Raw genomic sequence first — 12,606 nt, forward strand, 5'->3', positions numbered from 1 at the left:
TGACAAATACAGAAAGTAAGGTGTCTTTCATTTTTAATGAACAAAAATAATGTGCTTTGGTAAAATAAAATGCTTTTTGTTGTGTTACAAAAATTCTTTAGCTTCATTTTGCAAGCTCTTAGGGCTGGCTAGGATGCAGTTTCACCGGCGTAACCGTACACAGCCAGGTCCCTGCTTTCTCTGTGGTTGCTTCTCGTTTAATGGTGTCTCACCACCTCTCTCTGTTATGCTTTCTCTTTACTTATTCGAGTATCTATCTCCTGCGTCGCTTCCTGACTCATCTCAAGTTTTCCCAATCCTGTATTTCTTCCTATCTGTTTTGCCCTTATTTTTGGGAAGGGTTTTATTTTGCTGCGGCGTTTTTTGCCAGTTACTTCTACTGGCGTCCTTGGTTTCGTTTTCTCCCGTCTCTCTGCGGTTGAGTGTTATTTTCCACGCGTTTGTATTTCCTATTTACTCCGTACCCTCACGGTTTTGTTTTCTATTCTTTTGCGCGTCGAGTCTTCCGTGTTGTTTTGTCTGTTCGTTCTGGGTCGCTGTGCATGTTTCCCTCTCGCTAATACATTTGACAAGTATCAAACGTCTTGCTCTTGCGAGCCGGCACTTGGGTCCACTCTTCTCTATATTATTCACTTGGGTCCACCCTTCTCTATATTATTTCACGCGGTGTGTACATTCCCGTGCTCACCGTGTTACACAAGCCTTGCACACAAGCAACATTGTGTCAAGTTCGGTCTTCCCTAGCATTCGGTAAAAACCAAAATGAACCCATATTTTTGCCTTAAATGAAGACGGGACAGGTTGAATATCTCTTTCCTCCATTTGTTTTGAAACTTTTCCGCACATGAGTGTGTCCCAGAACCTGCTGCGTAAAGTCTCGCGTAATTTTGTAATTACATAACGCGAGACTTCACCACGACTTAGAATCGATTTTGGGGCATTTAAAATCGATTCTGAATCGTAGTAAATGAGAATCGATTTTTGATATATGAATCGATTTTTTGGCACACCTCTAGTAGGCATGTTCACAAACATAGATACTAATACAGACAAACACCCTCCATCACACTCCCCCATCCACTCCTACAGACTCCAACCACTTTTACCCCATCCAGTGCTACAGACTCCACCCACTTTTACCCCATCCAGTGCTACAGACTCCACCTATTTTTACCCCATGCACTGCTACAGACTCCACCCTGTTTACTGTTCACATAAGATTCAGTGCTGGTGGCCATTTGGGTAGTGTTGGGAAGTGTTGAAAGTGCTATTTGCCTACAGAGAGGAGGAAGAGGCAGCGAGGTGAGGAAGGAGAGACCAGGCAAAGGGTACGTCACTCTTTACACTTGGCTGGGGTGGTAGAGTGTGTGCATGTTAGTGTGCAAGCATGTAGGTGCGCGTGTGTTAGTACATTAGCATGTAGGCCTATGTGTGTATGTGTATATATGAGTGTTAGTGCGTGACTGTGTTGTGTGTGCGTGCATTAGGAGTGGAGAGAGCGGTATGGTGAGCAGAAGGAGAAGTACGCAGCTCGCAGCCGGAGCAGCTACTCAGAGCTCCGAGAGTCTGAGCACTCCGGCGGCACAGCAGGTGAGTGTTGCTGGGGGAGGGAGCATACTGCAGTACTCCATTGCCTCATGAATAAGTGCTATATTAGTTATTAGCTAACACGGTGCTATATTAGTTATTAGCTAACACGGTGCTATATTAGTTATTAGCTAACACGGTGCTATATTAGTTATTAGCTAACACGGTGCTATATTAGTTATTAGCTAACACGGTGCTATATTAGTTATTAGCTAACACGGTGCTATATTGGTTATTAGCTAACACGGTGCTATATTGGTTATTAGCTAACACGGTGCAATATTGGTTATTAGCTAACACGGTGCTATATTGGTTATTAGCTAACACGGTGCTATATTGGTTATTAGCTAACACGGTGCTATATTGGTTATTAGCTAACATGGTGCTATATTGGTTATTAGCTAACACGGTGCTATATTGGTTATTAGCTAACACGGTGCTATATAAGGTATTGGCTAACACAGTGCTATATTTGTTATTAGCTAACATGGTGCAATATTTGTTATTAGCTAACACGGTGCAATATTTGTTATTAGCTAACACGGTGCAATATTAGTCATTAGCTAACACGATGCTATATTAGTCATTAGCTAACATGGTGCTATATTAGTCATTAGCTAACACGGTGCTATATAAGCCGTGTTCTCAAGTCTCACGCATTGAGCGTGTGACACGCATTTTACAGTCTTCACACGCTCTCACGCCACACTTCCGATTTCACACGGCGAAAAAAAAAAAAAATCTAGTTTATTTACCTCTGATCCATATATATATGTCGCCCTCCACTGGCGATCGATCGCGAAATACAACAACAGCGTGTCGTTCCCCCCCCCCCCCCCCCCACGCTTGACAACTTACGTTCGCCACCGACTCTCACACTCTGAAATGAATTCAAAACTTGAGAGCCCTGTATATAAGTCATTAGCTAACACGGTGCTACATAAGTCATTAGCTAACACGGTGCTACATAAGTCATTAGCTAACACGGTGCTACATAAGTCATTAGCTAACACGGTGCTACATAAGTCATTAGCTAACACGGTGCTACATAAGTCATTAGCTAACACGGTGCTACATAAGTCATTAGCTAACACGGTGCTACATAAGTCATTAGCTAACACAGTGCTACATAAGTCATTAGCTAACACAGTGCTACATAAGTTATTAGCTAACACCGTGCTATATCAGTTATTAACTAACACGGTGCAATATTAGTCATTAGCTAACCTAGTGCTGTATTAGTTATTAGCTAACATATTAGTTATTAACTAACACCACATCAAACCTTCATTTAGGTTGAGCATTAAAATATTGTTTGCCATGGCTCGTGAAATTAATGTGAACGCTATCCTGTAATTCATTTTCATGGACTGAATGTAGATGTCTGTTCACTTAGCTAGCTACATAATTTTAATTGTCAGATTTGTGATTAAGACATGAAATATTTAATTCCAGAACACAGTGAGTGGTAATGATGGCACATGTTTATGATTATGGTTGATCATGTATCAATTGGTAATGTATAAGAGTAAATATAGCCTACTTTTTATGTTGCATTTGCTTCCAGCATTAAGAGAGAGCGAGCATATTTTAACAAGTTTGGGCAGAGTTGCTTATATATTCTACTAAATGTGTGTGTGTGTGTGTGTGTGTGTGTGTGTGTGTGTGTGTGTGTGTGTGTGTGTGTGTGTGTGTGTGTGTGTTGCTGCCGTACAGAGCAATGTGATCAGTCAGAGTTGCTACAGGATGTTGAGCCTCTAGATTTTACTGGAGATGACACACAGGAACTGGGGGACAGGAGGTTTGTATTCTGTGCTCACACACTCATGATTATACTCATGTACTATACACAGTAGTACATGCCAGTCCACAGCCACTGTTCCACATCGTCACTGAAGGGGCATTTTAAAGTATTGTTTACAATGTTTGGTTTAGCAACACTGCATAATCCAGATACAGCTCAGTAGCCAGCTAATGACATTGGGACTCACTTCAGAGTCCCAGGGACTTAGTGGTCACCTGACCTGACTGTCTCTGGTATTCCCAGAGCTGATTGGTTCTCTGGACTTTGTGGTCACCTGACCTGACTGTCTCTGGTATTCCCAGAGCTAGACCAGCTGTGTTGCATTCAATAAATTCTTTCTTTTTTTCCTGCAGGTATGTGGGGGGGCGATACCTTGCCACTTATGCCTCCCGCACACGCATTTTTGATGATGTGTGAGAGAAAGTTTCACAGAGAAAAAGAGAGACAACTTAGCACTTTTTCAGTCCACACTCTTTCTAAAGTGTCCTACTCTAATGCCCTAATTGTATGCATCTGAGTGAGTGTGTCACTATGTTGGTATACATATAATGTATGCGGTAATGCGGTCATGTGTGTTTGTGAGTCTGTGTGATTGTGTGCATTTGTGTCTGTGTGTGTGCTGCTCTCAGAGAAACACGTCTCCACATCTCCAGCCCACCAGCTCACTCTGTCTCAGCATGTCTCAGTATTTCTGGCCCCGTCTGGTGCTAGATGGAGTGGTGTGGAGCAGGCAGGGAGGGTTATGCTCAGGGGGCTGGATGTCTCTTTAGGGTTAGGAAGGGTCAGGGGGCTGGATGTCTCTTTAGGGTTAGGAAGGGTCAGGGAGCTGGATGTCTCTTTACAGAAGAATAGTTAGCAAAGGCTTCTTAATACAGCATTTGATTTACTACAGCAATGTTATACCCACGTAGAGGTGCTTGTTCTAATCATCCAGGCTGAACTCTGGACTCAAGCAGCACAAGGCCTCAGCAGTCTTTTAGATTGAAACTAATCAGTGAGAGTCCATTTCTACCAACTGCTGAAGCATTTGGGAGCAGAGCTGTGTCCCAGCTGATGAGGGCTTTTGGGCGGAACTAAGTCCCATCTGATGAAGGGTTTGGGGCAGAGCCAAGTCCCATCCGATGAAGAGTTTGGGAGCGGAGCTGTGTCCCAGAGCTGATGAAGGGTTGGGTGTGGCACTTTTCCCCTGCTGCAGAACAGTTTGGGGGTGGAGCTGTGTCTCAGCTAAGGGTTTGGGGGTGGAGCTGAGTCTCTGCTGTGTCTTGACATGCTCACTCTGTCACTATTGACAAAATACTGAACATGCGTGTTTATTTGTGAGTGTTTGTGTGTGTGTGTATGTGTGTGCTTAAAGGTTATATTTAAAAATATTTAAAGGATTATTTATATCAATTACTGTGACAATTAATTGATTTCTTTCTAATACTTTAGCATTTGGAACTATGAGCTTTTCCACAAACTACACCATTATAAAGGGGGATTGTCTTAAGGGAACGAGAGGGGGATGGGGAGGTGGAGAGGTTCAAGGAAGGACAGATTGGGTGGAGGGGGAGTAATGTTAGATGAGGAGGGGCCATCAAAGGCAGCTCATAGTGTCAAAAAAGGTATGAGTCAAAAAAGGTATAAGGAAAAACTTTCCTCTGTGCAACTGCTGCATCTACATCACAAGTTCAGATTCCTGTTTTCACATGACTGTGAGTTTGGACTTTTGTGTGTAGATTTCTGTAACTTCCCCCAAACAACTAGGAAGGTAAAAACAGTGATAAACATGATGATAAAATATGTTTGCTAGGGCATTATAAAACAATAGAGTGGTTATAAACTCTGGACAATGTCTTCAGCTCTAATACCAGTATGCTGTAGTGTAAACTCTGACCCTGGACAACCTCTTCAGATATTACACCTGTATGTGGCACAGCTCATTGGGTGGTCTGTCCTTTTGGGGTTTTGTTTGGTTTTTATTTGTTTGTACTGTTTTTGATGTTTTTGTGTTTTGAGAGGCTTAATCAGTAACCGATCATTTTTGCATCATCCCCTGCCCTTAGTTTCCCATTATTCTGTGTTCTTTGTTAAGTCTGCTTGTACAGGTTCATTTCTTGCGGTCAATGTTAAAGATGCATGTACAGCTTTATCACAGTCAATGTTAAATAATGTTTCATTAGTGTGGTGGCATCAGGTGAGGCTGTCCGAGGTTTTATTACATCATGGGGTCTAATCAGCATATCTGACATACATCAAGTGGTCTCAACACCATCTGATTTTCTCTTCTTGTGCACTGAAATACCTCAAATAAAAATTTCCCTATATCTTATGTATTTTTTATGACTTCCACAGACATCTGTTCCACATGTATTATTAACATTATTATTATTAGCATGTCTGTTAAGCCCAGGCAAGAGCTGGGAGATGTCTCGACTTGGACAAAAGCTCATTTTTCCAACTGAGATAACTCTCTCTATGCAAAGACCTGACATCGTAATGTGGTCTACGGCCGCCAAGAAAGTCCTCATCATTGAACTGACCGTGCCTTGGGAGGAAGGAGCACCAGTAACACATGAACTCAAGTGGTCCAAGTATCTGGTGCAGGAGTGCAAAGGGAGGCTGCGCCATGACCATTCACCCCTTTGGAGGTCGGATGTAGGCGCTTTGCAGGGGGGTCTGCAGTCCGACTCCTCCGCACTGCGGGAATGACTGGAGCAAACCTGAAGAGGGCAACCAAGGAGTTGACGGAAGAGGCAGAAAAGGCGAATTTCTGGATATGGCTGCAGAGAAAAGATAGCAGTTGGGGGTCAACACCGTAATGAGGTCAGCTGCAGGGAGTGGTGTGGGGAGACGTCCCCACATGAACCACTGTCCCCCCCCCCACCGCGAGGTGTCCTGGCTAGGGGTGAAACCAGTGAACGGTGGCACCAGCTGATGACCTGGCAGCTGACCTCAGAGTGCACTGGAGGAGGTGCCACAGGCAGAGATGCCAAGCAGCTAAACCTGTACTACTAAATAAAATTTCACCTGGAATAGTCACATATTGTACCCCACAATTTTTTTGCAAACCCAACCATGCTGATCCATGGTACCACAGGTCCTTGACCATCAGATGAAGTTTCCATTCCAGTGACCTGGCAAAATGTTCCTAGGTAGGCTGAGAAATGTGATCCCTCTATAATCTGTCACTCGCTCTAAGCCCCTTGCATAAAAATGGATACCATCACCCCATCTTGCTAAGGGCACTGTTCCTAAAGACCATGATATTGTAGAGATGTCAGCCAACAGATCCACCAGGGCCTTCATCCAGGATACCTCCCAACACCCAGGGCTTTCATCCAGGGTACCTCCCAACACCCAGGGCTTTAATCCAGGTTACCTCCCAATAACCAGGGATTTCATCCAGGATACCTCCCAACACCCAGGGCTTTAATACAGGTTACGTCCCAATAACCAAAGCTTTCATCCAGGATACCCCCCAACACCCAGGTCTTTCTGACTGGAGACCTGCCTACACCCAGTATAGTACTGACAATATACAAGTAATATAAAGTTTAATCTATAGATGGACTACTTAAAAATAACTTTAAATAAAAGAGCATATGTGGAACCTCTTCCAACATCTGAAGCCACATGGACCGAACTGGACAGTTCAGGATGTACATGTACTGTTGAACACACACACTGGAGATCCTTCCATTTCACAAATATAATGATTTGAAATATAATAAATAACAAAGGATGGATGTGGCTTTTCTCCATGCTTTGCAACTCTTAAAGTTTGTGCGGGTGTGGCTGTGTTTTTATGTGTCATGTTATGTATTATGTGTATCCCAGTTCTGGGATCAGAATAAAGAATTTCTGACTCTCATTTAGAAGCCTTCTGGGTCTCAGGGGCAGTGGTGGAGCTAGACTTATTTCAAGGGGTGGCCAAAGGGTGAGCAAGGCTTTATCAGAGGGGTTCATATACAAATGATAATTTGGCAGTGGGTCAGTAATAGTGTGGGGAGGCATTTCTTTGGAGGGCCGCACAGACCTCCATGTGCTATCTGTGACATCATGTCTCGTTCCATCCACCAATGCCACGTTGCACCACAGAGTGTCCATGTCACGTAGGGCAACGCCCCCTCTCGTGGCTGCCACTCTGGGTTCCCTCGTGTCTGTGTTCCGTGCCTGTTTACCCTGCCCCGCTCGTTGTCTCTGAGATTCCCTGACTGTCCGCCACGCCCCTGTCATAATCGTCCCCACCTGTTCCTAGTTTAGTTCAGTGTTCATATAGTCCCTGTATTTCCCCAGTCTGGTTGTCGGTTGTTTTGGATGTCTGACCGTTTGTGTTTCTCAGTTTCGTGTTGCCCCGCTGTCGTTTGTTGCTTTCCGTATCGTTATGCCCCTGTACCTGTCCAACCTTGATGGCTCTCCTATTATGACCCCTGCTTGCCACTACGATGACGATTATGGAATGCCCTGCAATAAATCTCGCTCTTCTCAGCGATTGTGTCCGTCTCCTCGCTCCGTGGCGCGAGCCACGTTACATAACAACCGACCATTCAAGGACACAGCGAGAGAGCGAGACTCTGGTAAGTTCAATCGCTGTAATGAGATGTTGGCTGGTTTAATTCGGTTCGACTCTCCGGTATTACAGCGTGAACGAACCAGAGACAGGAATTCCCCTTGCGCTGTGGGTACAGGGGAGTCTCGTCGCTATAAAAACAAAGCGAAATCACTTTCGGTTTCCAGCTTTTGCGACGAGCTCCCTGATAAGCGCTATGTGTCTGCCCAACTCCAGCCTGTAGCGCGAGAGTCGAGCAGACGGAATGAATGTGCAGACGAGCGCTGGCTTGGCTCTCGGTTGGCTTTCAAAAGCCATTGTGAGCTCCCGATACCTCCGACGAGGCGGAGTCACAATGAAAGCCACCGAGAAGCAGTTGTGTCTGTATGTTCTTCCAGGCGCAGGCCAGACCGGGGAAGGAAGAAGACCACGCCCCCAGTCCAGAGCCCCGCCGCCACAGCGCATGAGGTCGTCGTCTCGCTGGAAGAGGACCTCCCTCCGCTGCTCCCGGAAGCTAACCCCCGTAAGCTCCCCAAGAATTTTTTTGGGGGTCGTACAAGCCACTCGACAAAGGAGTGGCTGGCTGAAACCTGGGGTGACGTCAGTATGGCGGACACGCCCCCCGGTGACGTCAGTATGGCGGACACGCCCCCCGGTGACGTCAGTATGGCGGACACGCCCCCCGGTGACGTCAGTATGGCGGACACGCCCCCCGGTGACGTCAGTATGGCGGACACGCCCCCCGGTGACGTCTGCCCGGTGGTTCCGCCCCCCGAGGACGTCTGCCCGGTGGTTCCGCCCCCCGAGGACGTCTGCCCGGTGGTTCCGCCCCCCGAGGACGTCTGCCCGGTGGTTCCGCCCCCCGAGGACGTCTGCCCGGTGGTTCCGCCCCCCGAGGACGTCTGCCCGGTGGTTCCGCCCCCCGAGGACGTCAGCCCGGTGGTTCCGCCCCCCGAGGACGTCAGCATGGCGGTCACGCCCCCCGAGGACGTCTCGTCCGCGCCGGTTCCTGTCCCTGCGTCCCAGGAGAGGTCGTCCGCACCGGTTCCTGTCCCTGCGACCCAGGAGAGGTCGTCCACGCCGGTTCCTGTCCCTGCGACCCAGGAGAGGTCGTCCACGCCGGCTCCTGTTCCCGCTGCTCGCCAGCGGACCCTGCCTGTTCCCGCTGCTCGCCAGCGGACCCTGCCTGTTCCCGCTGCCCGCCAGCGGACCCTGCCTGTTCCCGCTGCCCGCCAGCGGACCCTGCCTGTTCCCGCTGCCCGCCAGCGGACCCTGCCTGTTCCCGCTGCCCGCCAGCGGACCCTGCCTGTTCCCGCTGCCCGCCTGCCGGCTCCTGTTCCCGCTGCCCGCCTGCCGGCTCCTGTCCCCGCTGGACGCCAGCGGACCCCGCCTGTTGCCTTTGAGACTGTGCTGCCCCCTGTTGGGCATAGACTCTGTGTTCCCCCTGCTCCGCCCTGTGCCTCCTATGTTCCGTTGCCCGTGTTCCCCTTGCTCCCTGGTCCCATCCCTGGTTTTGTTTTGGTCCCTGTCCCCGTGGTTGTGTCTGTCAAGGTCTGCGTTCCTGTTCCCGTATCTGTTTCCGGTGGTGTCGTCTCTGTCCCTGTCCCCATGTCAGTGCCCCAAGTTTTGACCCACTTTGTTCCTGTCCCGGTCTCTGTCGTCCACGCCGTGTTTGCCTCCGTGTACGCCCCTGCCCTGTCCCCTGGCCCCGCTCCCGTGTCTGTCCCCGGTCCTGTCCTGTCCAGTCCTGCTCCTGTGCCTCGCCCTGGCCCTGTCCTGCCCCCCTGTGTCCCGTGTCATGCCGTGTCCCGGCCCAGCTCCTGGCCAGTCTCCATGTCCCCTGTCTTTGTCCCTGCCGTGCCCCAGGTCCCATGTCCTGTTCTGCCCGGTCCTGTCCCTCTGGTCTGTCCTGTGTCTGCTGTTCCTGTCCCTCGCCGTGTGCCGTAGTTCCCTGTCCTGTCCTAGTCGGTGTCCCTGTCCTGTCTGCCACTCCGGGGCATGCTTTGAGGGGGGGTTATGTCACGTAGGGCAACGCCCCCTCTCGTGGCTGCCACTCTGGGTTCCCTCGTGTCTGTGTTCCGTGCCTGTTTACCCTGCCCCGCTCGTTGTCTCTGAGATTCCCTGACTGTCCGCCACGCCCCTGTCATAATCGTCCCCACCTGTTCCTAGTTTAGTTCAGTGTTCATATAGTCCCTGTATTTCCCCAGTCTGGTTGTCGGTTGTTTTGGATGTCTGACCGTTTATGTGTTTCTCAGTTTCGTGTTGCCCCGCTGTCGTTTGTTGCTTTCCGTATCGTTATGCCCCTGTACCTGTCCAACCTTGATGGCTCTCCTATTATGACCCCTGCTTGCCACTACGATGACGATTATGGAATGCCCTGCAATAAATCTCGCTCTTCTCAGGGATTGTGTCCGTCTCCTCGCTCCGTGGCGCGAGCCACGTTACAGTCCAGGAGTTGACTGAGTATTGTTGCTGAAATGGTCAGCAACAATACTCAGGTAGGCTGTGGCGTTGACGATGCTCAATTGGTACTAATGGGCCCAAAGTGTGCCAGGAAAATACCCCCCCACCCTTGCACCATTACAACCAGCCTGGCTTTTGCACCCTCAGAACTTCCGCTCACTGGATATTTTCTCTTTTTTGGACCATTCTCTGTAAACCCTAGAGATGGTTATGCATCTCTAGTTGGACTTTGCACTGCTAGAACTGAGCAGTGATGAAAAACATCCTGACTGTCCTCAATTGCTTAGTCACTATACTCCATCTTCCATTAAGGGTGGGATCTGCATAATAGAGGTCTGCACTCCTGCTGTAATCCCGCAGGACCCGTCAGAATATCTTGCGGCGCGGGACAGAATTGAATTGTTATTGGCGGGAGCGGGAGTTTAATTAGTCCAGGCGATGCGGGAGCGGGACCGCATATACATGTAGAAAAATCCCGCAAATTAATAAATAGTCTAGAAAATTATAATAATAACAACGCAATAATTTCCATGCATAAGGAACAGGACGAAAACAACTAATCGTTCAGTAAGTAAGCAATAAACTCATTCAAAATATTGGCTAAGCAACTGATCACGTGAACATGAAGTGTGCGTCATTTTGATACCGAAATGGCGGTATCATTTTGTAGATATTGTAGACGGTATCATTTTGTAGATTGTAGACGGTCAACCAGGTGGAAAGTGTGTGGAAAATTCAATTAAAACAGACGAATACACCACAATTAAGCCAACTACAGGAAAGTCTGATGTATGGAGGTCATATTCCATTGTAATTAATGGAGATGGAAAATGTCTACCACAGGTATCACCAAATGGCGGACCGCGGTCCGGATCCGGACCCGAACGCCGCCCTGTCCGGACCCAATCACATTCATGATTAACTGGATACGGACCCAAATGCCAAAATTTTTTTTACGGGAGACTATATTTTAAACCGGAGAATTTATTTTCAGACGAGTGTTACGTTCACCACCCATTTGAGTGTTACGTTCCCCCCCCCCGCTCAACAACTTTCGTTCGCCACCCCCCCCCCCCCCCCCCCCCCCTCGCCACTTTTCGTTCGCCACCGCGGACCCGGACCTAAGGTCTGAGCTATCTGCCAGAAATGGACCGCGGAAAGATTTAATTGATTACCCCAGGTCTACCATTTGCTTGTTGTGATAGATATCAGAAAGTGTTGCTGTATGTCACCTGACGGCATGTGTTTGGACTGTGGTAAGAAATGGGACAGCGCGATCCATCGCTATATTGCTGTTTTAATAAATACATAAGAAAATTTAAAGTACTAAATTTAATTATTTCAATTTATATTAGGATTGCGGGTGGGGGCGACATAAATGTATATGTGGCGGGCGGGTGCGGGATTAAAACGAGCGATTTTTTGGCCGGTGCAGGAGGGAGCGGGATTAAAACAAGCAATTTTTGGCAGGAGCGGGCAGGAGCAGGATTAAAACAAGCGGGAGCGGGATTAAAAAAGCAGTCCCGCGCAGACCTTTACTGCATAGTTGGACATCCTGGGGGTGGGGTTAAGAGAATGGACCCCTGTGTCATCATACCAAAAGAAGATGCTACATCTAGAGGTGGGCGACACCGGGAATTTTGGTATCGATTCGATACCGATACTTTTTATTAATATGTAAGCTTCATAGATCCTAAGGATCCAAAAGACCTAGGATAGAATTTTGCCAAACATTGTAAGTGACAACAAAATACTTCGTCACAATCAACATTGTTTAGAAACAATGGAACAGTAACAAAACAAAGTTTGCTTTAAGTTTAGGAAAATCAATCTTTTTTGTGTTAGAAAAGGAGAAACCACAATACAAAAATAAAATAAAAATTCTACCCTCACTAGACATCTTTTCTACTTCTTTCTTTATTTTTTCAAATAGTATTGTTCTTAGGTAAGTACATCATGAATCTAATGTTTTTTTTCTCTGTTTTGTTTAAAGTCTCTAAAAATTTCATACTTCTATGGCTGTGTAAATATTCCTTGAAGTTAAATTGTAATGTTCATAATGTTTTTCCTGGTCCACCTCTTATGATATTGTTGCGTGGTGAGAGAGAAAGGGGTCACAGGCAGATCCATCTCAACTCATAAATGAGGTTTATTACACTTTCCACAATGATTTGCATCAGGATATGCAAGTTGTGGGATAATTAAAGCTGTTCTAATGTTT

General features: G+C 47.4%; 1 protein-coding gene across 1 annotated transcript in view; it reads left to right on the forward strand.

Moving 5' to 3' along the window:
- lmbrd2a (LMBR1 domain containing 2a) overlaps nt 1-5,697 on the forward strand; it is a 14,927-nt gene extending 9,230 nt beyond the window's left edge. Inside the window, exons 15-18 of the mRNA XM_076998679.1 lie at nt 1,282-1,328; nt 1,488-1,590; nt 3,304-3,388; nt 3,745-5,697. Of these exons, the coding sequence (XP_076854794.1) occupies nt 1,282-1,328; nt 1,488-1,590; nt 3,304-3,388; nt 3,745-3,808 (299 nt within the window). The 3' untranslated portion in view covers nt 3,809-5,697. The remainder of the gene's footprint in view (nt 1-1,281; nt 1,329-1,487; nt 1,591-3,303; nt 3,389-3,744) is intronic.
- Nucleotides 5,698-12,606: the final 6,909 nt, after the last annotated feature.

This window comes from Brachyhypopomus gauderio, chromosome 3, assembly GCF_052324685.1.
Source record: "Brachyhypopomus gauderio isolate BG-103 chromosome 3, BGAUD_0.2, whole genome shotgun sequence".
NCBI lineage: Eukaryota > Metazoa > Chordata > Actinopteri > Gymnotiformes > Hypopomidae > Brachyhypopomus > Brachyhypopomus gauderio.